This window comes from Nelusetta ayraudi, unplaced genomic scaffold (genome assembly GCF_046127955.1).
Source record: "Nelusetta ayraudi isolate G7.1 ecotype Tasmania unplaced genomic scaffold, CSIRO-AGI_Nayr_v1 ptg000082l, whole genome shotgun sequence".
NCBI lineage: Eukaryota > Metazoa > Chordata > Actinopteri > Tetraodontiformes > Monacanthidae > Nelusetta > Nelusetta ayraudi.
This window is the reverse complement of record NW_027466132.1, coordinates 1785001-1810608: the sequence shown is the minus strand read 5'-3', so window position 1 is coordinate 1810608 and position 25608 is coordinate 1785001. Positions and strand designations below refer to the sequence as shown.

The 25608-nt window shown below is 46.3% G+C and overlaps 1 protein-coding gene across 1 annotated transcript in view; it reads right to left on the bottom strand.

The window, feature by feature from the left end:
• The window catches only part of plcb4b (phospholipase C, beta 4b), a 52370-nt gene that overhangs the window by 8217 nt on the left and 18545 nt on the right, over positions 1–25608 (bottom strand). Inside the window, exons 4-27 of the mRNA XM_076044756.1 lie at positions 17930–18027; positions 13954–14034; positions 13679–13738; positions 12062–12205; positions 9555–9634; positions 9144–9197; positions 8960–9041; positions 8750–8850; positions 8207–8264; positions 7138–7246; positions 6320–6530; positions 6120–6213; positions 5901–5980; positions 5714–5798; positions 5537–5627; positions 5351–5446; positions 5115–5263; positions 4791–4883; positions 4367–4511; positions 4201–4285; positions 3205–3329; positions 2020–2071; positions 1351–1453; positions 1039–1203 (exon numbers count right to left, since the gene is read on the bottom strand). Of these exons, the coding sequence (XP_075900871.1) occupies positions 1039–1203; positions 1351–1453; positions 2020–2071; positions 3205–3329; positions 4201–4285; positions 4367–4511; positions 4791–4883; positions 5115–5263; positions 5351–5446; positions 5537–5627; positions 5714–5798; positions 5901–5980; positions 6120–6213; positions 6320–6530; positions 7138–7246; positions 8207–8264; positions 8750–8850; positions 8960–9041; positions 9144–9197; positions 9555–9634; positions 12062–12205; positions 13679–13738; positions 13954–14034; positions 17930–18013 (2427 nt within the window). The 5' untranslated portion in view covers positions 18014–18027. The remainder of the gene's footprint in view (positions 1–1038; positions 1204–1350; positions 1454–2019; positions 2072–3204; positions 3330–4200; positions 4286–4366; positions 4512–4790; positions 4884–5114; positions 5264–5350; positions 5447–5536; positions 5628–5713; positions 5799–5900; positions 5981–6119; positions 6214–6319; positions 6531–7137; positions 7247–8206; positions 8265–8749; positions 8851–8959; positions 9042–9143; positions 9198–9554; positions 9635–12061; positions 12206–13678; positions 13739–13953; positions 14035–17929; positions 18028–25608) is intronic.

Below are 25608 nucleotides of genomic sequence, written 5' to 3'. Positions count from 1 at the left end.
GAGTCTCAACCAGGCCGAGTGCGGAGATAAGTTGAAGGCAAAGAGGAGGATGATTAATACCTGGACGGAGAGATAAGACTGAGGAATACTCACTGGAGATGAATGGCTCTCCTCGTAGCCACTCACTCTGTGTGTGTGTGTGTGCGTGTGCGTGCGTGCGAGCAGCTGATGCACTGTACGCGTGCGCCGCTGGCGCGTATCGCCCCTTTTTCTGAGTCATCTCTGCTGTGCCGTGTTTACACGGGGGAAGGAGGGAGTTTAGATGTGGAGAAATCATCTCTGGCTGTGATGCCCCTCTTTGATAGTGCCCTGTGTGTGTCTGTGTGTGTGTGTGTGTGAGAGAGGGAGAGAGAGAGAGAGAGAGAGAGAGAGGGGGAGAGAGGGAGAGAGAGAGAGAGAGAGAGAGAGAGAGAGAGTGCGTGCACAGCGCCACTGCGGCAGGCGGTGATTGATGGTGTGTGTTAGGAAGCCCGAGTCACAGTCATGGCTGAGAGACTCCTCATTCTGCTGAGAGCAGCATTATTACACACACACACGCACACCACACACACACACAAACGTACGTTTCTGCCTCCCTCTATCTCCTCTCCTTTTATTCCTCCTGTTTTTTTCATTCCTCCACCGCTAATTGTTTCTGTTGCTGCTCTCTCTCTCCTCGCTGCCCACTCACACTCACTCTCTCTCTCTCTCCTTTCTCCTTTTCCTCACTCGCTCTCTGTGAACTGAAGCACAGGAGCACCAGATGCTTTGTTCTCCTTTTGTTGCAGGTTTGTGATACTAAAAAAAAAAAAAAAATCAGTCCCTCCTTTGCTGAGCAGCATTTTCCCCATTTCCTTTTATTTTCCCTATTTGCGCACCTCTTTCTTCCTCCTCCTTTCCTTCCGTCTTCAATCTGTCCACTTTCCATCTCCTATTCTTGTCACGACGGAAACAAGTGGCCATAATTTCCTCTTTTTTGCACCTAAATCACAGCTTTACTCTTTCTCCACCTTGCAACACTTTTTTCATCCTCCCAGACGAACAAAAAACAACGTTCACCTTTCTGAAGACGAACGGCTCTTCGTTGTAGGCGGGGTTCAGCCCGTTGTTCATCACCATGCGCGTGCGGAACTCCTTCCTGATGGTGTCTGTCGGCAGCCCGTACATGTCCACCTCCACGTACGTGCCGATTTTCTTGTCGGACAAGAACTGGCCGGAGAAAACCTGAGGTGCGGAATGACACAAAAAATAAAACAAATAAACAATTTAATTCTCTGTATTTCAATTTTTCAAACTAAAATAATTCAAAGACAAAAAAACCACAGCAGTTATTTATTTATTATTTTTATTAAGAATGTCACATGAGCGCACCTGCACGCTGCAGGTGGCGGCGATGACTCCGTCCACGGGCGTCTCTGAGAACGGGTCGAACATCCGGTCGGACCGCCGCATGAAGTCGGGCTTCAGCAGGTACCTTGACACACACATGCAACAAAAAAAGGTGAGCGTGAGGGAGGAAAACTGTGATGCGAAAGACAGACGTGACACTTTTGCGATACACCTCTGTATCGTCTGAAAAACCCCCTCATGAGAGCGTCGAAACCTTTTCGCCATATTTGAGAGGTTTTTCGAAGTTTAGGTGTTTCCACAACCAGTTTTTTTTTTTTGCGATATTTAAGTTTTGCGCAATTCTCGGTGGGATGGAAACGCAGCTTGTGAAAGGCCTGATCTCCGGCATTAGCAGTGAAAATCTCGGCCCTCGGGGGGAGGAGGGAGGAAGGGGGGGCGGGGAGGGGTTGTGAGATGGGAAGAGGAAGAGATAGATGACTGCAGTGATGCTGGCCTGCACCCCCACCCCCCCACCACCCACAACACTCCACTCTGCTGCTCTCGGGGCTTCGACAGTGGCTACGGGCCGCCGCCGGCTGCCACTAATGGGATGTGACACGCTTTAATTGATGAGGTTGAGAGAGAGAGAGAGGAGGGAGGGAGGGAGGGAGGGATGCGTCGGACAGGAGTGATGAAAAGACGGGAGCTCACCCGCAGGAGCCGTTGTACTCAAACTTGCCCTGGTTGAGCTGCATGGACAGATCTGAGAGACAGAGACAGAAGAGGAGAGACTGCTGAGGCTGATCACAATCAGCCGCTCTGAGCGAGCGCTGATCAAAAACACCTCCAGAGAGTCGCTCCGTAACGGTGTTTCTTTCCCCCCCGTCCTGCCCCTCCAACCTTTAATCCTTCCCCTGTCACAGAAGCTCCGACCCCACACACACACACACACACACACACACACACACACACACACACACACACACACACACACACACACACACCGCCTGCAGTGGGGCCATATGCTCCCAAACTGTGTTCGCCTCGGGCCATGGGGCAGCATCTGTGTGTTTGAATGCTCACTCGATGCCTGCCTGCCTGCGTGTGTGCGTGCGTGTGTGTGTGTGTGTGTGTGTGTGTGTGTGTGCGTGCGAAACAAAGCTGAAGTGATGAGGATGAGCAAGAAAAATCAGATGCAGTGACATTAAGTGTACAATACATTTAAAGTCGGGTCGGCTTTGTTTCATTACCAATTTTCCAATTTTTCCTCTCACTGAGCCTTTCTGTGACATGCTGTCTTGTTAATGGACCATAAAGGTGTTTATCTGCCTGCACATGGCTTTCGGAAAGAAATCCCAACATTCAGGTTTATGATGATGATGACATCAACTCATCGGCACAGAATGAAATCAAAGCCTTTTTTTTTTTTTTTTTTTCAAAGCCAATTGAACCGAGAGCGAGCACAGCTTTCATTAAGACCACAGGATTAAACGCCAAACAGGTGGATTTCAGCCTTGTTGCGGCAATGTTGCGCCGCCAGATAAGAACTGCATCCCAGCCTGTGTGATCAGAATTATCGGGGAAAATCCACACAGAGAGGCCCAGGGGGTTGGAATCAAACCCAGAACCCGGCCACTGAACCAAACCACCGCCACCTCCTGATTGCAGCTGAATGCAGCCATCCGGTGGCTCTCAGTTGATTTAAAGAGCAACTGTGGATTCATTTCATCGTTTACTTTCCCATAACTGAATTAATGTCGGGCTCAGAACCGAGAGACTGAGTGCTTGTGCACATGTGCATATCTTCTGCATGCGTCGCATCTGACTGGGCTCGTGCACGTACGCGTGAGTCCCATGTTGCATGCATGTGTGTGTGTGTGTGTGTGTGTGTGGTACCTGGGGTCTGGAAATTGAGCGAGACCATCTGGCAGCCGGCGTTCCAGAAGATCTGAGGCATGTAATTACTGGAGTCCACGCGGCCTCCTTTGGGGTAGATACGGCTCATCTGACGCTTGTTGTAGCTGCGCTGACGCTCAGGAATATTTTTTTTATTTTTTTATTTTTCTCTTTGAACGTGAGATGCAGAGAGAATGTGCGTTCCTGCTTAAATGTGACTGTGCATTTGCAGGACTATTTTTAGCGTCAACAGCTTGAGGGTTGTGGGGGTCACACAGTCCCACTGGAGATACGGACAGGCCACGACTCACGGTCCAGAGGCCTCTGAAGGCTTCTGAAGCTCCTCTGAGGGCAGGGCGGAAACAATTTTTGGCTGAGGAACATCAGCTCCGACCCTGCCAGTCGTTTAGAGTTGCAATGCAATTTTACAGAGAGCTATAAATATTTGAGACCTTAAAAAAGGGGAAGTAACGTGTCAGCGCAACAGGACCCGTATAGAAGTCCACATTTAGTGAAACTAAACATTAAAAACATTACAAAGTTTAACTAGTTATTATTTACTAGCTGAGAGTTTCAGCTGAGCTATAAACTGCGTATTGGCAGCTGACCTGCAGCAATTAAAATCAGTTTAGGGTCAACTATCTTTTTCCTATTGTTGCCCCCTAGTGGTCAAAAAGTAAAACGTTCATTTCTGACTTAAAAGTTAATGTACTTTCCTATCATAGCAACTGTAGCAGAATATATTCATTTATGAGCTGTACAATGCAGCCACTTTGTTTTTAACGCTAAATGTGATTCAATTCATTTGATGACTTGGTTGATTTGAAATGCAAAAATTTGGAAAACCTTCGAAAATCTTTCATTCTCAGTGAATCGATTTTGCCTCAAAGGTAACCAACCAGTTACTTGTGCGAATGTTCTCTCCTACATATTTGTTTAGCTGTTCCTACAAAGTTTAAATCCTGAGCAAAACGCGGCAGAGGAATCAAAGGATACTTGACAAACTCGATGGCGTTGGTCTTCAGGTAGCCCAGGCCGACCGACTCGTTGAAAGAAGACATGTTGTGGTGGATATTCTTCTCTAAAAACAAACAAACAAATGAATATAAATTGTACACGTATTTTTGGCTTAATGTACGTACAAAAAAGAGGATGCGCTCACCCTCTGCCACGTCGAAACTCTGGAACTTGACGGGCTGTGCGTAGTTGACCATGGCCGACAGGTACGGGTGGATGTTGGTGGTGGCGCCAACGTAGGTGTACTGAGCTATCAAAGCCTCTTCTGACGCCTCGTCCTCCTCCCCCGTCTGCACAGACGAGGTGTTGCCGCACACACGAGCACTTATGAGACGCCTCATAAAAAATATCGAGCGTGTGCAAGAGAGACACTGTTCTGGGAATCAACCCTGTGTTATTATTATTATTATTATTATTGTTATACAAAGGTCAGCGACACCCAATTCATTGCAGCATCTGAATCATCTTTCTTTCCAGGTCCAACAAAACATTAATAGAGGACTAACAACAACAACAACAACAAAGTGATAACAGTGAGTTAAAGTGTGCAGGCGGTTGAACCCGCGTACCTTCTTGTTGTCTTGGTCAGACGCCTCCGAGATGTCGGTGGCGTCCGTCGCTTCTGTGGCCTCGGACATCTCGGTCGCTTCATCCTCGTTGGCCTGCAGCCGCACACGACAAGTGACAGCCTCAGTATCCAGTTCACAGCTCAGTGAAAGAAAATCTCAAAAGGCAGTGACTCGTTCAAGACGGAAGGTTACAAGACTTATTTTAAGATATACTGCAAGATACAATATGCAAAGGTTGAAAAAAATATGAATGTAACCTATTCACTCCAATGCCCCCTTGTGGCCGACTGTAGTCAAAACATGATGAATTTCCACTCAGATCACCTTCTTGACACTGTTGCTGCGCTCCTCCTCCTTCTTCGAGCTCACGGCGTTACTCTGGGAAACACTGTTGGCATCCTTCTCGCTGGTGGCTTCCGACGGGCTGCTGGGAGCCTCAGAATTCACATCTTTGTCCTCGGCGTCTTTTTCTCCTGCGGCCGCACACGAGAGCAAAGGCGGGAGAGTCACTTCGGAGCGCAAAGACGGATTTAAACGTGGAGTAAGGCGTTGTCGCTGACCGTTCTCCGTGTCGTCGTCATTCTCCTCTCCCATAATGATGGCCGAGGTGTTGGTCTCTCCAGCCTCCATGTGTTTCTTAAAGGCCTCTAGTTGCTCTGTGTCGCACACACAAAAAAAACCTCAAGGTTTAACAAAGGCACAAATAACCCCAAAATAAACAGAACATTTTATAACTGTCCGCATACTCTGTTCAACTTCGGGTTTCAAGCGCTTGTTCTTGATGAGGATTTTACGTTTGAGATCATTGGGAGAAGGCAGGAAACGCCCCGACTCCATCTGCGGACAAAGAGCACAACATTGTGTTTGAACACTTGTATTCAAAGCCGGTTGCATGTTGTGAACCAGAAGGGAGGCGTGTTTACTGGGAAGTTCTCCACAGGCTGTTTGAGGAGCAGCTCGCCGAAGATCTCATCACAGTACTTGGCCATCTTGTACTGCTGAGGTTTACTGAAAGACAAATACAGAGAGTGCGCGATTGAAAACGTATTAGCCAAAAAGAAAAAAATTACTGTAGGCAACACCATGCACACACTGCAGTCTGGCACGCACCAGCAATGGTTTTCAAAGGACAGAATGATGGGATAGTCTGAGGTGACAAACGCTGTCTCCTTAATGGCTTGGATGACATCCTGTTGAAGAGAAAAAGAGGAATTAGCTGTGCAAGAAATAAGAAAATAAACAGCCAACAGACTGAAGCATGTCTGCACCATAATCTTGGTAAAGCTATAAACTGTCGCACTGCGCACTATGTTTTGCGCGGGTGTTCACCTTGAACAGGATGTCCGTGCACATGGCCTTGCCATGAGTGATGATGGGTTCCTGGTCCTCTCCTTTCCCATCCCAGCAGTCTAGTTCCACACATCTCCAACACACAATACATTCAAAATTTGAATTTATCGCTGTGAATGTCCAACATGCTAACTATACAATGCGTCACAGCTCCTTAGCACTGCGCCGCCCATTTTTACCTGCATCCGGACAGCAGCACCTGGCGGTACATCTCCACCGAGGACTTCCCACCAAACTGTCTCCCTGTCAGGTAGGTGTTGTGGGAGGAGCTGATGAAGTAGTGGGCCAGCGGCTGGTCCATTTCCTGGTACAGCTCGAGCCGGTCCAAGAAAACTGGAGCGTTTTCGTCTGACATCAGGTACCGGCAGAAGCCGTCGCTGGACATTTGACCTGTAAGCAAAGGCATAAGTGAGGGGTCAAGTTTTCAGCTCGGTTGAGGATAAAATGTTTTAACCCTGAAGGCAATGATCAGATCATTACAGCATCGGCTGGAGCGTCTATAATTCATTTTGTGAAAGAATCTTTACCATGAAGTTGGGATGCAAATTAACTGATGAGCGTAAGCCTAAATTTGTGTAAAATGTGTAAGGAACAAATTATTTAACCCTTAAATAATGTTGAGGGTCCAATGTGACCCATTTTTACATTCGAGAACAGTAAAAACACCCTAAACATTAATCCTCTGACTTTAAGTTGACTTCTAATAGGTCACACTTCAACTTTATTTATAATTAAAAAAAAAAAAAAAAGTTATTTAAAAGTAACTTGTTCTAGGTATACAGGTATACACGACGATATTTAACACAAAAAAAACAGTGTAATTAATTGCGACTAATTTCTAATCGATTAAATTCTCAATCGACAATTAATCGATAATAGATTAATAGTTAACATCCCTACCATAAAGCAATACTGCCTGATGCAACATGCTGTAGTTTTAAGGGTCCACAGGCAGGTGGCAGCAGAGCATCAAACGTTCAAACAACGCCTCCCCTACCTTTCTTCTTCAGGTCTGCATCTCGCTCGTATTTCTCGATGATCTGCATGGCTCTCTTGGGGTCGTAGAACGGGAACAGAATCTCGTTTAACCGCGGGTCGCGCTGGTTCTGCGGAGTAACACACGCACACGCACGCATTGACCTACAGAACGAAACGTCTCAGAAACCTATGACATCATTTCGGGACAGATACTGAACTTTTTTGGATGAGGGGGGGGGGGTTTGTCAAATGAACGCAACACTGGACAAGACACCAACACTGTAATTATTATCATTATTATTATTATTATCATTATCATTATTATTATTATTATTTTTAACTGGGACCAAAGATGGAGTGAATCAACAGCTGGGTGGTTGTGATTACAGAGAGAATAAAACACAGGTTTTCATTCTGAAAGGAAACTGTGAGCCACGCTAACATGTGGAGGGGTTGAGTGTCAGTGTCAAGGAAGCTCTACTTCAACTAAACAACAACAAACAACGACGACGACGACGACGACGACGACAACACTGCAAGGTCGACACCCACTCGCAAAGCCAGGTGGGTGTTAATCTAAGCGGAAGCTCCATCTGCGGCTCTAAGGATGGACATGCAACTACGCAACTGACTCGGCGGGTGTTTGGCCGAACAACACAGACAAGAAGAACAAAACAAAAAACAAAAACCCACAGACAGCGGGAAGCGTGAGCAAGAAGCAACAGGATGGAGACCCCCTTTACCTTCCCATCGCCATGGCAACACAAATCAGAAACAGAGAGCGGCAAGCTGCGGCAAGGACAACACGGGGGAATGGCACGAGGGCGGGAATGCAGAGCGGGAGGGGGGGAGGAGGAGGAGGAGGAGGAGGAGGAGGTTGAAGCTGCCATCGCAGGGCGAGAGGAAATTAAATATTTCATCCGTCTCATTAATGGAGTTTTAACGAGGGCCTGATCCGCGCTGGAGGGCAACTTCCACCTGGAGGCAAGACCGGGAGCGGCAGAGGAGGGCGGGGGTGCTACGGTGGGAAGGAGGCAGGAAGGCATCACGAAGAGAGACAGAGAGAAGTTTAATGGTAAAGAGCTTACTTCGTTTAGAAAGCTGACTAACTGGTCTACAGTTAAATAATCAGTTTTGCTCCCATTGCTGCAAAGGAATTAATCAGAAAGAAAAAAAACAACAACATGTTACGCTTCTCAAGAACAGACATCCGCACTCTCAGTCAGGCAGTCAGTTTATATTAGGAAGCGGCCGTTGGAAAAAAAATAATAAAGACGTTGGGGAGGGGTGGCAGTGGGGGGAGGGAGGGAGGGAAGTCATAGTTAAATGTTAAATACGCAGTAACCACGTGTTGCCCATCGTAGATAATTCATGTTAAACCGTAGAAGCAGGTTAGGCCGTCCAGACGCTGTTAGTGCAGCAGGCGCAGAAATACTTTTTGTCCTGATTATTTTAGCAGCTCACACTTTGGGCGACGTCTGACCACAGGATGAGGCGGTGACGTCTGTTTAGTTTATTTGGCTTGGATCTTTTTTTTTTTGATTTTACTTTCTATTTCTAACACTTCAAGGGCAACAAAAGTGACGAGCTGGCGCGGAGGAGGGCCGGCGGGCGGCGGGACGCAGACTCACATGTTCTTGAAGAGCTCCTCGATGTCGGTGCGAGGGCAGATCTTCTGCGTGAGCGCGTAGAAGATGTCGAAGGTGAAATCCTGCGGCTCGATCTCGTCGTTCTGCGGGAAGACGGAGGAAAAAACCCAAACAGCTAAAGTCGTTTTTGCAACTTTTCAAAAGAATCAAAACGGGGAGGACGGGCGCGGCTGGCCGCTGGTGGAGTCTGACCTTGCCGCTGGGAAGGCCCAGGTCCTTTAAAGCCTGAAAGATGCCCTTCTCTGTTTTTCCCGACGCAAACGTTCTTGTGATGCTGCAGAAATAAGACGAGGAGAAAATAAATAAAAAATAAGGACGCAAAGTTCGGGGAGCAGGACGCACGTGCAGTCACAACGTCTCGTCCAGTTCAACTCACCCTCTCACGGGAATCTTTGCGTTCACATTCGTCAGGAAGCACATCCTCATCCAGCTGAGCGTGAGGAGAACGTGGAGAGAGGGAGAAGAGGAGAGAATTAACAGGACGACATGGACGGATTTTCCCCTCCAGAGGCCCAGCTTGTCGGGCGTCGTGCCGCCTAGTGGTAAGAAAATGTACTGCAAACGTCGTTGCTCTCTTGACGTCGCATCTTTTTCCTTCTGACAGCTGAGACGTCATAAAACCTTGAGCTGATCGACGTGTTTGAGGCCTTAACTTTGTATCCCATTAGCAGGAAATATTATGCATTGGGCCTTTAAATGATATGTGAAAAATATGTGTATATATACATAAAAAAAAAAGCTAAAAAGCTAAGCTGATCCAGCCATGGTGCTGTCAGGCTGCACTCACTGTTTCTTCAGGCAGGTCATCGGACACACGTTGTTGGCCTTGAAGTTATGAATCACCGACCGCAAACCCTCGATCCATTTCTGCAAAAAAAAAGAGAAAACAAACAAACAGTCGCAAATGGTCAGGATGCGCGCGCGCGCACACACACACACACACACACACACACACACACACACTTTTTAAACACGCCGTCAAACCAGGATGTGCGTGTGGCTTCACACTGCACGAACCCCCAGCGTGGATCTCCGGTGCCTGCAGTCAGTTCGGAGGAGAGTAAACAAGAGGAAACTCACAGCCAGCCTGCTAACACATGTGGGCAGGAGCCCTGATGGGACCACCGGGAGCAAGAAGACGCAAAAACCACGCACAATGAGCTGCAACCCGACACGGAAGGTACGTTGCGCAAAAGTCACGACATCTGAAATGCATCTCTCGTGTTGTGCAGTGTGGCAGTGTGTGTATGTGTTGTGTCCATGTAGAAACAGCGCAACATGTGCGCTTTCAGGCTGTTTGCGGGAAGATCTTTGCCGACCCTGTGGCGACGTGCACTCTGCAGTGAAAACATCATTTAAAAACACCCGTCGCCACAAAAACAACCACAGTCTTAATTGCATTAACACCCACACTGTGGCTCCGCGCAGCAGAGGCGCTGCCGGGACAAATAAACCCTGCAATTTCAGCACCGGCGTTTGACTCGGCACAGCGGCAGAATTTCCTTATGTCTGTAATTTGATGAATGAGGATTTTTCTGGAGATTGTAAAGGCGACAACCTTTAATTTTGTCCTCCTCAAAACACGTGGAACACCTAATAAAGCCAGCGAGTGTTATCCGGGAGCTACAACTAGGTGTGATGATTGTGATGGGAGGCTTTAAACAGAGGGCTAAATACACACAGAAAAAAACACTTGTAAAATGATTTAACATGAGCGCTCTACAGAAAACACCTCACTGATTGTTAGTTTTCACTCGTTTACTAGACAGGTTTTACTGGTCAAAAAGCTCTCTGATGTTGCTCACCTCATCTTATTTTTTTGCCACAAAGTAAAAAGGAAAAAAAAATACAATAAAACAAAAAGTCTGCTGCAGATATCCGAAATCGTACAACATTAAATGAAATCCATTTAAAATGGACTGTCGCTACTGGAGGGCTAATCCCCGCTAATCCATCTTTAATCGCCAACTACTCAACCACGAAACTCCGCATCCACATTTGGCTATTTTCTGCAAGTCTCCCGAAACAACCAGCTGCTGTGTGCAAGTGGCGACGAGCCGTGTGTGCACGAATCCCGTCACAAAAACGGCACGCGGCAACAAATGAGCGCCGTTTCTAAAAAAAAAAACCAAAGCATTAAAGGCATAAAGCACGAAAAAAAGCCATTAAACCATTTTAAAAAATTAAGAGGTGCTCATTTTCAAACACAGAGAAGTGCAAAAGAACGAGGGCTAATTGTTGAATGTGTTGACAATGCTATGAATTTATTCATTAGTGCTCTTCTTATTGGACAAGCAAACTGAGGTCGGCATTTCAGAGGCAGACCCATAAGTTTTCATGTTTGTCTTTTTTGTTGGGAATTAAAACGCAATGTACACAAACTTCTGGGCAACACGTGTGTGTGTGTGTGTGTGTGTGTGTGTGTGTCTGTGTGTGTGTGTGTGTGTGACGTTTGGATGCAGCCCAGGAGGGGTCAGCAATTTATAAAGACTGCAGGTGAGAAGGAGAGAGAGGGAGAGATGAAGGCAGGCTGAGTTATCTGTCAGGGCCAAAATACCAGCAGAGGGATAAACAAGGGGGAGAGAAAGATGAAGGCTGGGATGAGCAGACAGGTGCGCAGGATTTTCTCCAGTCGATGAGACAAATTGATTTTTTTTTCCTGTCTTTTTGAACTTTTTCGGTCGGGGGAGCGGAAGACAAAAAAAGAGGAGAGAGCAGACTGAGAGGACTGAGCAAAAATCAGAGTGCGGCAGGAGAGACGGTGAAAGTGAATCACTTTAAAATCTGTCTTTATCTGAGGCAACCAAGGCCACATTAGCCTTGTGTCCTTGTGTAGGAGTCGACGTATGACTCTTTGCAATTTTGTACTCGGATCAAAAGGTCATAAAATAAAAAAAATAAAAAAACTGTTTCGATGTGAGCGTGGGGTAAAAACCTTCAGCTTCACCAGAACATAAAACAGGCATTTAGTTCAGAGGCATCGAAAATTTCAGTTTTAAAAGTTAGCAAACCATAAGACCCAATGGTTTGGACACCATGGCTGATATCATTACCAGTTAAACAGCGAATAATATTTAGAACTCAGTGGTTCTCGCCCCACCTTGGAGGAAGAAATTTTTCGCGCCCCCCACCCCAGACGTGACTCTGCGCCCCCAAGGGGGCGCCACCCACTTTGAGAAACACTGTTATAACTTAATGCGCTCGAAATATTTAATTATATATCATAATGATGATGGTATATAAAAACAAAAACATCATGAAAATCAACAGGTCAGATGCAGCAAACGGACTCACCCTGGCTGTGTCCGGGTTCTCCGCCACCATGAACATGAAGTTGAGGTTGACCAGGTCTGTGCCGCTGCAGATGCAGATGATGCAGCCCTCCAGGTCGGCCTCCGTCTTTCCAATGGCCTCGAAAGACGACAAGATCTTGGGATCCTGACGGGAATAGGGAAACGGAAGAGATTGACAGGTGTGCAAGGTCAAAGAATCAAGGACGAGACCAGAAGAATGTGTGTTTTGGACTTGATTTATTTATGAGAGTTGTAAAAAAAAAATGGGACGAGGTGAATTTCACACAATATAATATTTAAAACTGGCCTGGCGAACAAGCTTCGCGCAACTCCGCCACTCATTCCCGCCTTCTTGGATTTGCACCACAGATATGACGATGTAAATGCTCCTCTTTTATTTAATGATGTGAGTAAATACACAACAAGAGGCAACAGCAGCCAGACAGCAACACTCGTCGGGAGGCCATCCGTCTCTCCGTCGCTCATCGCATTACGTGAGGCAGCGGCTCTCGGAGGGGGAAGCCTCGCCGTCAGGCCACCTTGACAGAGACGGCGAGCAAACAGAAGGAGCCGCCGCCGCCACCACCGCGTGCAGTACGTGCCTTTCCGCATGTATGTACGCCAGCGAGCAAATGTCGAGTGCGAGAGGAGCGAGCAAACACATGGCGCCGCCCGCTGTCAACAATACAGACACAACATGGTGATGGTTGTGCACACAGTGTCGGGGGGGGGGGGGGGGGTCTCCTGTCAGGCTCGTAGCGGCGTGACAGAGATCTGCTGTTGTGGCCGCACGACCGTTTCTGCAGAGTCGCTCGTCACTGAGAACAACAAAGCTGTTTGAGTTACTTCATGGCAGAAAACACAAAACAACGCAACCCATTGTGTTGAAATGGAAAGTTTTGACTTCCTGAGGGGAGGGTGCCTCCTCTGTTGCTGCACTGCCGTCATTCAAATCACTACTCAAAACACATCTTTTTGTTACTGCTTTCAATGTTTAATTACTGTTTTTATGTTACTTATCAACCACAATTGATACTCACCTCCCTGTTTTCTCTAATCTTACCCTTGATTTCTCATCCTTGATTTATTTGTTGGTATCATTATTTTTTTAACCTTTTTCTTTATGTAAAGTGTCTTTGAGGACTTCTCTATAAATAAAATGTATTATTATTCTTGCTATTATTTTAGGGCGTGACCCTCCTAATAATCTCTATCAGCTTTCCTCGAAAATCCCACCACGAAAAGTGCCACCAGCTCAGTTTGCCATACACACAACACTCTCTTCTGGGTGAAAAAGCCGGCACACACAAAAACACGACTTAAACAGTTGATTTTTTTTTTGGGGCGCGCCTGCTCTCTGGTGTGCCGACACGGGCGAAGGGCGGAGGCGGCGGCAGCAGCAGCAGCAGCAGCGAGGGGCTTAAAGTCAGGATCCCCCAGATCAGCGCCATTGATCAAACAGCGCCGCCGCCGTTTGAAGCGCGAGTAACGCGGCGGGTCCGGCGGGATTCGCTCAGGGAGGCAGGCGCCTCTGCGGAAGAGCGAAGCTGTGCGCTGCATGCGTGAACGCTGTGCAAACAGACAGGGGAGGAGAGCGTCTTTTCGCCGGCGTTCTCACCTTGGGAACGGCGCCGACGCGGATGCTGTTGATGAGGGAACACTCCAGAACCTGGCCTTCCTGCGCGAGGGACACACACACACACACAGAAACGAGTTGAATGCAGAGATTTTACATTCAAACGCCGAACAGACGAGCAGCATCGTCTATGGCAAGAGTCAATAGACCTTTCTGAAAGATTTCAGTGTGCTTTCTCTCTTCTTTTAAAGAGGACTTGGACATCACAATAATTTTCTAATTTAAACGAAAAATGAACACATTTCAAAGTAAAGTACCTTTCCCTCGCTCTTCCAGGTGATGAAAAAGCCAAACTCATCCACTCTCATCTGACAGTTTGGCTCGAAGATGTAGGGGTCCTGCGGAGAGGAGAGAGAGAGAGAGAGAGAGAGAGAGAGAAGAGGAGAGAGTTTTTGTTTCTCATGGCTTTTATTCCTAAAAACACCAGCGCAATTAATTCAATGTTATTGTTTTGCATAACACACGTTCCGCGTCTTCGTATTTGCAGTCACGGGCAAAAAGTCAAGCGCACACGGTGGAGGGAAGGAATCAAATTGCATCATACATTCCTGTATTACATAAAACTGCGCTTTTTTTTCTCATAAATTAATACCAGAGAACGTCTGTTTAGCAAAGACTAATACAAACACACACACACTTTAGGCAACAGATGTACTTCCAACTCTTTAGTTTCTTACATGCAAAACACATCTCGTCTGTACACACACAGGCACGCACGCACGCACGCACGCACGCACGCACGCACGCACGCACGCACGCAGGCACATGGACTGGAAGAGCAAACAAGCCAAGATAAACGCAAATGCCTTTGTGACGGTGCAAACAGTATCTGGCTCAGAGCTGCGGCGAGCGGGTTTCACTTAACCAACAGCCTGCAGCAACGCCACACACACACACACCCGCCCACCCACACATCTGACAGTGATGAACATCACTGAGGGGAAACTTAGATTATGACGACTGCAAACAACCAGGAAATTACTATCTCGTACGGGCACAACAAGACTTGATTTATTCTTATGCTTATTATATTCTTATTATTAACGCTGAAAATATTGCAAATTGCAAGTCTCAAAATTTTCTCCTTCTGCTCTCCTCTATTTTATTGTTGAACAACGACCTGTGCACTGGTAGACAGACAGAGAGACGCCGTAGAAAACTAAAAACCGCAGTAAAATCAAATGGCCAAATTGCCCTTTAATTGGTTTAGAAAAACTCTTCTGCTGGCTCGCCGTCACGACGGCCGAGCTTTTCCACCGCAATCCGGTCTGGCTGACGCTGGGGCCGCACGCCGTGAAGGCGGGCCGTTCAGCCGGCTGCTGCTTAAACAACTGCTCAGAGCGCAGGGTCGTGCAACACAATCTGATATGGCCCTCGCTCGTAAAACCTCAAAAGTTTTATTGGAAAGAGAGGAAGGTAAGGGAAAAGTTTATTTAAACAGCTCTCCTCACAGTACGGGTACACAGAGTGCTTGACAATTTAAAGACTGGCCCCGCAATAAAACAAAAATGCCAGAAACACTAATAGGAAACGTGAAAAAAACTGAACGGGAGCGGTACAAATTTCAGGTTTTTAAAGTTATAAAAATTTAAACGCAGAAAGTATTACAACCTTAACGAAATGAGTGCTGTTTTTGTGCATTACGACTATTGAATTACACTTATAATGCAAGAGCCCAGGAGAACTGAGAGGGGCTGCTGGCAAACAGAGCCGAGTCGTTTCCCAGTATCTCATAAGTCGCCCAATCAGCTGCCTGTCATTATAAGGCTGTTCAGTCCCTGGTGATGGATTTCCGTTCATTACGGGTCTAAATTAAAACACACACACACACACACACACACACACACACACACACACACACACACACACACACACACACACACACACACACACACACACACACACACACACACACACGCGAGCACGCTCATAAAGGGGCCGTTGGTTCATTTGCATAAGCGATAACGGAGCATCTGTGACCTTCTGACAGCCGGGAGTGGAACATTTTTTTATGAAACGTCGCAAAGCAAGAGCCAATCGCCAGAGAGATGGATTATTGGAAATCGATAGATCGGTTCAAACCGTCCCTCCGCTCACTGCAGGGCACTGGGGTGCAAGCAGACGGTGAGTTACTCATCATCTGAGAGGATTGATCCTCCTTCACCTGCTGCACAGACCCAACAAAGACAGAATTGTTGAAGGAAAGTGCAATCAATTCAAACTCATTGTTTTGCAAAATGCACGTCCCACCTCTTCGATTTGCGGTCAAAGGAGAAAAAGTCATATGGTTTGCATAAGGTGGAGGGAAGGAATCAAATCCCATCAGACATTCCTGTAACATATTGCACAAAACTGCACTTTAAAAAACAAAAAAAAAGAGAATTTCTATTTAGCAAAGACTAAATCCAACACTTATTTTTTTGATAGTGGTCTCTTGATTGCACATGCGCGCACACGCACACACACGCGCCTACCTGAGGGGCTACCTGTCTCTACCATCTGTCCCTGTTTTGTCTTGTTTATGCGCCTCGTGTCCATGTGAAAGGAGCTGATAGAAACACGTCTTAAGTTTGCGGGGCGGCCGCGTGCCATTTTAATTGAGGCAGATGTCGCCTGCAGGCCACGCGTTTGCCGGGCAACAGCGTCTTATTCACCCCACCAAACACACTCACGTTCACAAAAACACACACACACACACAGACAACAGACGGTTTACTACGGCTGCTGCCCTTCCAGTTGGTCCGACCTTCGCCCTGTCAGTAAGACTTGTTCGTTTTTAAGCTATCCTGGTTCGCATTGATGCGCCGCACGGTTTAAGTGCCTTCCCCATCAATGATGAAACGTGGTGGTAAGAGGGTCGCGGCGCATCCCAGCTGACGCGCTCCATTCTGACTTTTCAGCGTGGCTTCTCAGAGGTCGCCCTTATTAGCATCCAGGCCACTCGCAGCGCTGCTCCTCCTGGCTGCCGTTCACAGCGGCTGCCCGCCTGTCCCTGCAGCAGCAGCAGCGGCAGCAGCAGCACACTGAGGACCTTCTTCAGAGGCGTGCCGGCCCAGTTTCATGGCTCACTTTGACTTGGCTCCCGATTTGACGCTGCCTTTTTTCCAACCCCCCCGACCACTTTCAAGCTTTCCCCCCTCGGAATATGGATCCTCCCATTCTGCCAGATGCCCACATAAACAGAGAAAACTGGGGGGATTTTTTTTTTTAATTTTTAATATGTCCATTGGATCATTACATACTTAACAGTTTGAAAATTTTCAAAAATCAATTTAAAAGAATAAAAAAAAAAAAATACATATTCAAGGATGTTTTGGACTGGGGGCGGGGGGGTTGGAGAACCCGGAGAGAAGCCACACAGACACAGGGACAACATGCAAACTCCACACAGAAAGGTCCCAGGCCTGGAATCGAACCCACAACCATCTCGCTAGCGCTGCTAATCACTGCGCCACATCTCGTGGCAAGAAGGCAGACTGCTGACAAACGTAAATCATTTCATTTCATTTCTGTAAATAGAGGTGTTTTGTATATTTGACATTTTATTTCCTATTATTTAAAACCTATTTACGGGGCTTTATTTCTATTACATGTATAATTCTATTTTTTTTCTACTTTTCTTTCTGTTTGTAAAATCCAAGAGACTCCTCAAAATGTCCTTCTGCTTGCATAATGACAATAAAAGATGTTGACTCTTGAAATGAATGCACCGATTATGCGAGCATGCATTGCTTTTTTTGCTTGCTGACCTGATGCGGAGCTGTATTGTGGCTCCTAGCGCTCGGCAAAGTCGATAAGAATCAACTCAAACCCGTTTTGGCAAAGATGATGCCATCTGAAGACACTCGGCGGACACAATGCAGACAAGTGGCCGCCGCGCCGAAGCTTCTTAATGAGGCTGATCGATGCAACCTGCCCACAGCTGCGACAGTAAGTTTGTGTGCTTGTGCTCGTGCGTGAGCGCGCACACGTATCCACTAATGACAGACTCAGAGAATGGTCATTAAGGGTGAAGGATAATAATGGAATTGAGAAAATAACCCATGTCAACAAACCCACGCAGCTCGTGACACAGGCCAATCCCCTCCGAGGCTGCCACATGGAAATTACTTAATGAGTTAACGTCAGGACGAGCCGTCTGGCAGCTGCATCTTCCGAGTCTGCCTGATTGTCACGCTTCGGCGTGGCTCCGCGTTTTTTTTTTTTGACTCCTCGAGCTTTCGAGCGCCTTACCTCGTCAAATCTGTCGAAGGAGGCGCCCTCCTGCATGAACTCGGGCAGGTGCTTCTGCCAGTTGAACTCGTAGGACTTCGTCATGGCTGCTCACGAACCTGCGGAGAGGAAAGACAAATGGAGAAAGGTAAACAGGAAGAAGGGCTTAAGTAAATTCCGTCGAGGTTTAAAAATGCAGAAAATGCAGTAATACTTCTTTTCTCTGCCCCTCGGCGCTCCAGGGGATCGTCCAAAAGTATCCTCACGGGAAAAATAGAATGCCTCTGTAGGAATATCTATCAATAAACAGGAGCAGGGGTTTTGAGAAGACTCTCGACAGACCACAAACACTGCTGTCTTCACGGAGGTAAAGGTCTGTCGACTAGCAGAATCACTGCACTGGACGTTCAGCTCGATATTGTCGTTGGTTAGAATAACGAACTGGGTGAAACAAAAAAAAAAAAACACCTTGGCGGCTACATTTAGGGAAGGCACATTTTAGGGAAGAGGTGGTTTTTAATTAGTCTTCCATGGTTTGTTGAAGACTAATTAAAAGGAATACGTTGTTTTCGTGATAATTCTACCAGCACAAAAAAATTCACCATATTGTTGCTGCATTTGTTGGTTTTTTCTACCAGAGGGGATGTGGACAACATAATTCTACCCTTTTTTTTCTTCTTAGCAACGTGCTGTAGGCTGTAGCAGAATGATGTGTAAAAACTGAAAGTAATCATAATGGCTTCAAGCACATTGCTGGGTTGGCAGACTGGATTTTAGCTGTTCAGGCTTGAAGAAACCGCATTAAAAACAGAACTGATGCAAATACCACGATCATTGCATGAATCCATCTGCTAAACAGCCCATAGGAACTAGACAGGTGATTTGGCAATCCTTACCTTCTTAGCTCATTGAAGCGGACCAATCAGATTTGAGGTCGCAACGACAACATTTTACCCCGTAAAACAGAAAGAAAACACAATAAAACTCAACAATGATGCCCTAACGAAAGAACAAGAAGGACCACACAGGGAAGACCAGATCATCACAAAAGCGAGTTATCATGTGACGCACCCGCACGTGCACCAAGTCACAGACCGTGCACTTGAGCGAGGGGAGGGGCTCCCGCCGCAAAGTGTGATATTGTTGATGGCGACGCCCAAATATAGGCTCGACTTGCGTCAGCCTCAAGCGTGTCAGACAAAAGCCGAGATGGAGAGCTGCACTTGAGAACGTGACGCGCTATGTATAGTCGGGAGAGCTCAGCGTGCGCCGGCGTCATAGGAGCAAGGCAGCGTGCACTCGGAGGTGTGATCCCATCATCTGGGTCGGCACAAAATTCTGATTTAATGGCTAATGTTGCCCGGACGGTAGATTAATGGGAAATCGCACAGAAAACAACAAAATCAAGAAAAAAAACTATAACTAAGATCTTTACTCCGTGCTCGTGTGTCTGCGCATTCTGTGGAGAGGCACCCTGCTGCTACTCAGCTAGTGCGCAGATTAAAGACTTGCATTTCATATGACACCAATTTTCTTTCTAGGAACAAACGCGCGGGGGAGGGGAGGATGAGGAGGATGGAGCGAAGCGGACCGGAGGACGAAGAAAGAAATCAGGGCCCAGAGTCGAGAGTGGGGGTGGTTGGGGGGATTGAATAAGAGAGGGACGAAAAGGCAAAAGGCGTAAATGAGCAACGGGCAGAGACGGATCAGAGAGCAAAAAGATATGAAAGGGCCAAGACAAAGAGAAGGCGCGGAGAGATGAAGAGGGAGTGACGTAAAGGGTGGAGGAGATAAAAACAGAGCGGCGGCGGCCGACAGGAGGGACGGCCGACAGAAACAGCTGTGCGTGACAGAGGCTGCAGAGGGAAGGAGAGCAGAGAGAAGAAAGGCAGAGAAGGAGGGGTCAGCAGAGGGGAAGAGGATCAGAGGCTGCAGTGAGGAGGACGAGCTGGGTGGGCGACAGGAAACCTTTCAGAGCCCATATTAGACCAATTATAAGATCTTCATATTTCATCGAAGAAGCCCTGCAACATTAATCTCCCCCCTGCCGCCCTCCTTCTCAACCCCCCCCCCCCCCCCCCCCCCCCCTTTGCAGCTCAGCACAGAGCTGAGTTTTAGCTTCACGCCGAGGTTCTGCTGAGGCTCTGCTGAGGCTCTGCTGAGGCTCTGCTGGACCAAGACGAGGCCTCAGTGGGAAGAACCATCGCCTAGCCGGGGTTCACACACACTGACAAGACTTTTCTCATTTCTGGGGAGTTTTATTACCAGGATAGACACACATATTTACAATGGAAAAACACAGGTAATGCACTGTATGTCTAATATAGGGCCTTCAGACAGTATATTAACGACGTTGGAATGAGACTTGCGAACAGAAGATGGACGCAACCCAAAATGGGGAGAACATTGGGCCATTTCGGGCCTGTTTATCAGTCGCGGCACGACGGGGGATGTTACAGCACACAGGCCAGTTCAGTGATCTCCACCACAGCCGAGCCCTCGACCATCTGTGATGTCCTACCAGGGGAACAGAACACACACGCACACATACAAACAACATAGGCACACACACACGAAGCAAGCGACGGTCGATATAAATAAGCTCCTCCGCAAAATGTTGATTCAATCTAAACCGAAACCTTTTTTTTTCTCTGCGTGTGCACGATTCTTTAATCCAATTTAAAAACTATTCCAAAGGAGCAAATGATGAATCTAATTTGGACTAATTGGGTTGTGCTGTCCTGCCTTGACGCTAGCCTAGATCTCGCCACCCTCAACAGTATCCGTTAGGTAACGTTTTCCTCAGCGGAGCTCAGACGGGCTCTGGCCAATGGCAGCGCAGCCTGCTCGGGGGGTGCCGCAAGGCCACGGTGGCGCCCGCACAGAGCTCCGGGAACGTGCGAGTGCGCGCGCACGTGAGGAGGCTCACGGAGAGGCTGCCGGGGAGGTCCGAGCCCTCATGTCCAGCCCCCGACAAGGAGATAATTGCGACAGATAGGAGCCCCGCGAGGCTCGCTGTTCCCGGCCTCCCTCGTCTAAAATGGCAGCGAGTGTAACACCCAGCGGTCCCACACCTCATAAACTAAAATTAGACCGTGGCTACATCGGCCAGCCAGCCAGCCAACCAGCCAGCGGTGGATGGGTTGACTGGGGACAGGACACACCGCACAGCGGGGGAACATCTGATACATAACAAACTAACCCTATTTACTGAAAGGTCCCAAATTATGCAAAGACTCTTTACTAAAGTTTTTCTTTTAAACAACAGTATGTCCCACTAGCCTATCAGTGAACTCATGGTGGAAAAAAGAAAAATTTACCTCATTTACCTCCTTGGTTGGCTCCATTTGAGTGCCTTTAAACACACAGTTATAAGGGAATCTTCCTTTTGTGAGGTCACAAAGGGCGCTGATCTTGAGTGCGACGCACACAAAGTGTATTGTTGCATATATATGTATATATATACATATATATATATATATATATATACGTATACATATACATATATACGTATACATATACATATATACGTATACATATATATATATATATATATATATACGTATACATATACATATATACGTATACATATATATATATATACGTATACACATATATATATATATATATATATATATATATATATATATATATATATATATATATATATATATATACATATATACACACATGTACATATATATTATTTTATTTCATTGAATGTTGGAATGCCATTCAGAATATAATTTTTTTTAAAAAATGGAAACTCCAATTCAGGTAAAACATTTGTTTTATGTTTAAACCCAGCTATAATTAGTCGAACATGGTCGCTTGTGTCTCAACTGTTTATTCTTGTTTAAACAGCGGACATAAAATCCATTAACAGGATCTCATAATGAGACCTGTAGCAGGAGCACAGATTAGAGATGACACCTTCATCCAGGTGTTGGCTCTGCAGCCTGAAAGCACCTTTGAGACTTTAGTTCTGATTCCATAACACACGCATGGAAGGTGAAAAAGGGTTTTTGTTTTTCCAGCAGGAGACTGTAACCAGAGGGTTAAACGTACAATTTTCTGGAGTTAGTGTTCTTTTTTTCTTTCCCTTGTGTGAGGCTGCTCGACTGTAATTTGGGATGGAAATAAAATATCGGAAAAACAGTCGTTACATGGCCATGGATGTGCGTTACGCGTCAAAAGTAAGCCGATATTACAAACGTATTTTTGCAGCGCATCTTTGAGTGCACCCTCTCGCACTTTCGCTAATCTCACAGCATAAATAGTTGATATATTGTCAAGGCGATCCAGCGAAGGGCGGAAACATACATAGCCGCCGAAACTCTCCAAAAAGCAGCAGATACATGAAGTCACGGGAGGTTAACAGGAGTTTCACATAAACCAGATGTGCACTTAATGGGGATTTACGGTCGTCCTGACATTATTATTATTATTATAATAAAACTTAAAATATGAAGATATAGCTGTAGAGCAAGTCTTGTTCATATGTTACCTTTGACAGATGAGAGAGATAAAAAATTATATATATATATCCGTCATATGCAGTCTTTTTTTGTTTTGTTATTGCAGTATTGCTGCCTCTCCTGCTCTCAGGGTCGTGGAGGTGCACTGGAGCCTCTCCCAACGCCACCACATAATTTGTTCTGCGTAGCCACAAAAATTCTGTTGCCTCTTTTCAGTAGCAAGCCTTATCTGGTCAGACGGTGAGTTAAAGCGCAAAAGTAAATCCCACTTGCTGAATGGACTTTCATTATGCAACCCAACAGGAGGTGTGTAGGTGCCTTGACCATGTATGGGGTTTACATGAGACAAGGCAAAAAGGGCTGATTGCGCGTTATCAAAACGCAACCTCGAGATGCAGCTTTTTTTTTTTGATTGCTATTCAACCGTGTTTTTACCTCAGGAATCTGGAATTGGTCGACTTCAAGAGGAAGCAAAAGAATAACATTCAAGTGTTCAGTTCCCATTGATTCGTTTCCTGTTCCTGTTGGTTAAAATGGTGGTTTCAAATGTTGGTTTAAAGCCACCATCAACAGCACGTCAGCTATTTCCAGGTCTGATCGAGGTGCAGACATGAAGACCTGGACCCGATTCCACTGCGGCTCAATGGAGCGTATTTATAGTGCCAGCACTATTTGAATATGAACACACATAAAGCAATCATGATGTCGTTTGCTGCGGAGGCACTTCCTCCCTCGACTTTAAACTCATGACTTCTTATGTGACATAACCCAACAATACACACATTTTCCCCCCCTGCATTTGCAGGTTGCAAAACGACCTTGTTGATTTAAGCAGATCATAAACTCGTGCTTGCCGGTCAAATATGCCTCCGAGCGCTGTTCCTTCTCTTACATTAACTGAAGGTTCTCAAATTGCTCTCCCTGGGCCAGTAGCTTTGGAAAATATCACAGACAACGTGACACTTGATCAGATTTATGAACTCTGACTGGCAGAAGTCGACTCTCCTGCGGTGGCGAGAACGAATTATTTGATGGTGTCGCTGTTCAAACACCAAAGGGGAGAGAGACGTTGCGCAGGTTTCGGCAGAGGCGGAAAACAAAGTGAATTTTCAAGGCGGACGTGCTCGCTGCGTGACATTAGCGTGGTTGCAGCCCTCGCTCGCTCAATGTACACGTCTGTTTTATTGCACATTGCGCAGTACAATCACTTTACTGTCTTGCTGCTGCATCCGGGTCTCTAAACTAAACAGGCCGAGCCGCTTCAAGCCATGTGTCACCGTGTCATTTTATGTTTGTCTAGGCTGTTTGCCTTGTGGTTTAAAAGAAGTGCAGGCATGCGAGGCCGTGCATGAATGTCGGCCGACCGCTGATCACAGAAAAGGAGCGGAGGAGAATACAGTACGAAGACAAAAGCACATCTAAAGTTCCTTTAACTTGTGTTTTAACTGCTAGCCCTCTGTTTACAGCCTTCCAGTAAACGGCCTCCTTTTTTGTTTTTAGTGTCAACACAGACCTGGGTCTGGCTTATGATGTGATAAAGGGCAGAATTTCTGGAACTGTCTTTCTTAGTAGTCTCAAAATTAGTAAAAGATGGACTGCCCTCATTTTTGAGGAGTTCAGTGACATAACAGGGACACATATTGTCGTGAGAAACATGTTGATTTTGCATGAGACGTGGGATCTTTAAAATTGGGATTGGTGGCTGTCGAAGGGTGTATCCTCTATTTTTTAACCGATTGAAGACACAACAGCGATGTAAAAAGTTGCACACTCGAGAAGATGACGACAACATCATCATCATCATCATCATCATCATCATCTTTGCACGGATCACTGCCATCATTAATTGTTTGCCACACTCATCTGACAACTGCAGAAACCAACAGATTGCATACGGTCTTGACAAAGGCCTCCTCCATCCCAAGAAAATAAAATAAGATGGAACTGCAGCAGACGCTCGTGTCACTTCTTGCTGCCCCACTGCACAGAAATACACAGGAACCGAAAGCTTATCGATAAATAAATCATGTTTTACTCATGTTTATACGTTCAAATAATGCAAACAGTTTCTGCTTGGCCTATCTAATTTATATTTGCAAAATACTACTTGTCCTGTTTTATTTATGCCGGCACTCATCATGCTGCACTTATAAGGCTGTTAGATGTTTTGTTTACCAAAGCCTGCATGTGATTTATTGCTTGCTGCATTAAAAATAAATAAATTGATGGCTCATCCAGGACAAATAAAAGTTTTAAAGCTGTAGATAAAGGCTTATTTAAAAACTCTGGAAAGGAAAACACCGCCTGTCACACTGCCGCTGTGCTTGTGCCGGTTCCCCGCAGTGAAAACAGAGCTCCTAGAGTGCGCAAATGGAACACACACCTGCAGGGTTACAGGACCGAGTGGGATCAGTGGGTGTGTGTGTGTGTGTGTGGAGTGGGCATGGGGGGGAGGGGATTAGAGCAAAGGGGAGGAAATGAGGAGAAAGCCCAGAGGTCAGGGGGAGCAAACTGCTGCGCCTCAGTCGGGGGTTCATGTTTAGGCAAGTGTACGTAGGTGTTGTGGCTGCAACACTCGGCTGTGTTTTCCAGTATGAGGTCAAGAACGTACGGAAGCGCAATGCAATCCATTGGATAAAAACTGTATAGGCACCTTATCTCGTGATCAGGACCTTGTAATGATGACATCAGGATCTTGCAGTGTGCTTCTGTACCTGCGCAGTGTTGACAAACTAATATTAATACCGTCCTCAGTTTCACAAAATGCAAGTATTTTCTCGTGTCTCAAACCGAGAAGGTACTAATAGCAGATTAACTGCGACAGCGCCATCATTGCCCACTGACTAGAAAGGACGTTTCCTGTTTCTTTATTTTATCTCACAATTCTTCTCGTAATTACGAGCTCTTTTCTTGTAATTATGAGATAAGGTACCTAAAAAAAATTTATCGAGTGAATGCAAGCTGAGAACACAAATTGAAAAAAAAAACAAATGCAACTCAAATGTTTTGTTGTAACTACCAGGATGCACAGGTTCAATAGAAAGCGATGCACGTATGCATAAAGCCCCGGATGCAAACTGCACCGACAGGCCGCTTCTTATCTCAGACAGCATCCATGCCATACAGGCAACAGGTGTCATACATATTTAACCGCATTATCAATTATCAAGTTAAATGCAATTATGCATAGAATGCTGCTTGTTGCTCACTGTACACACCGCT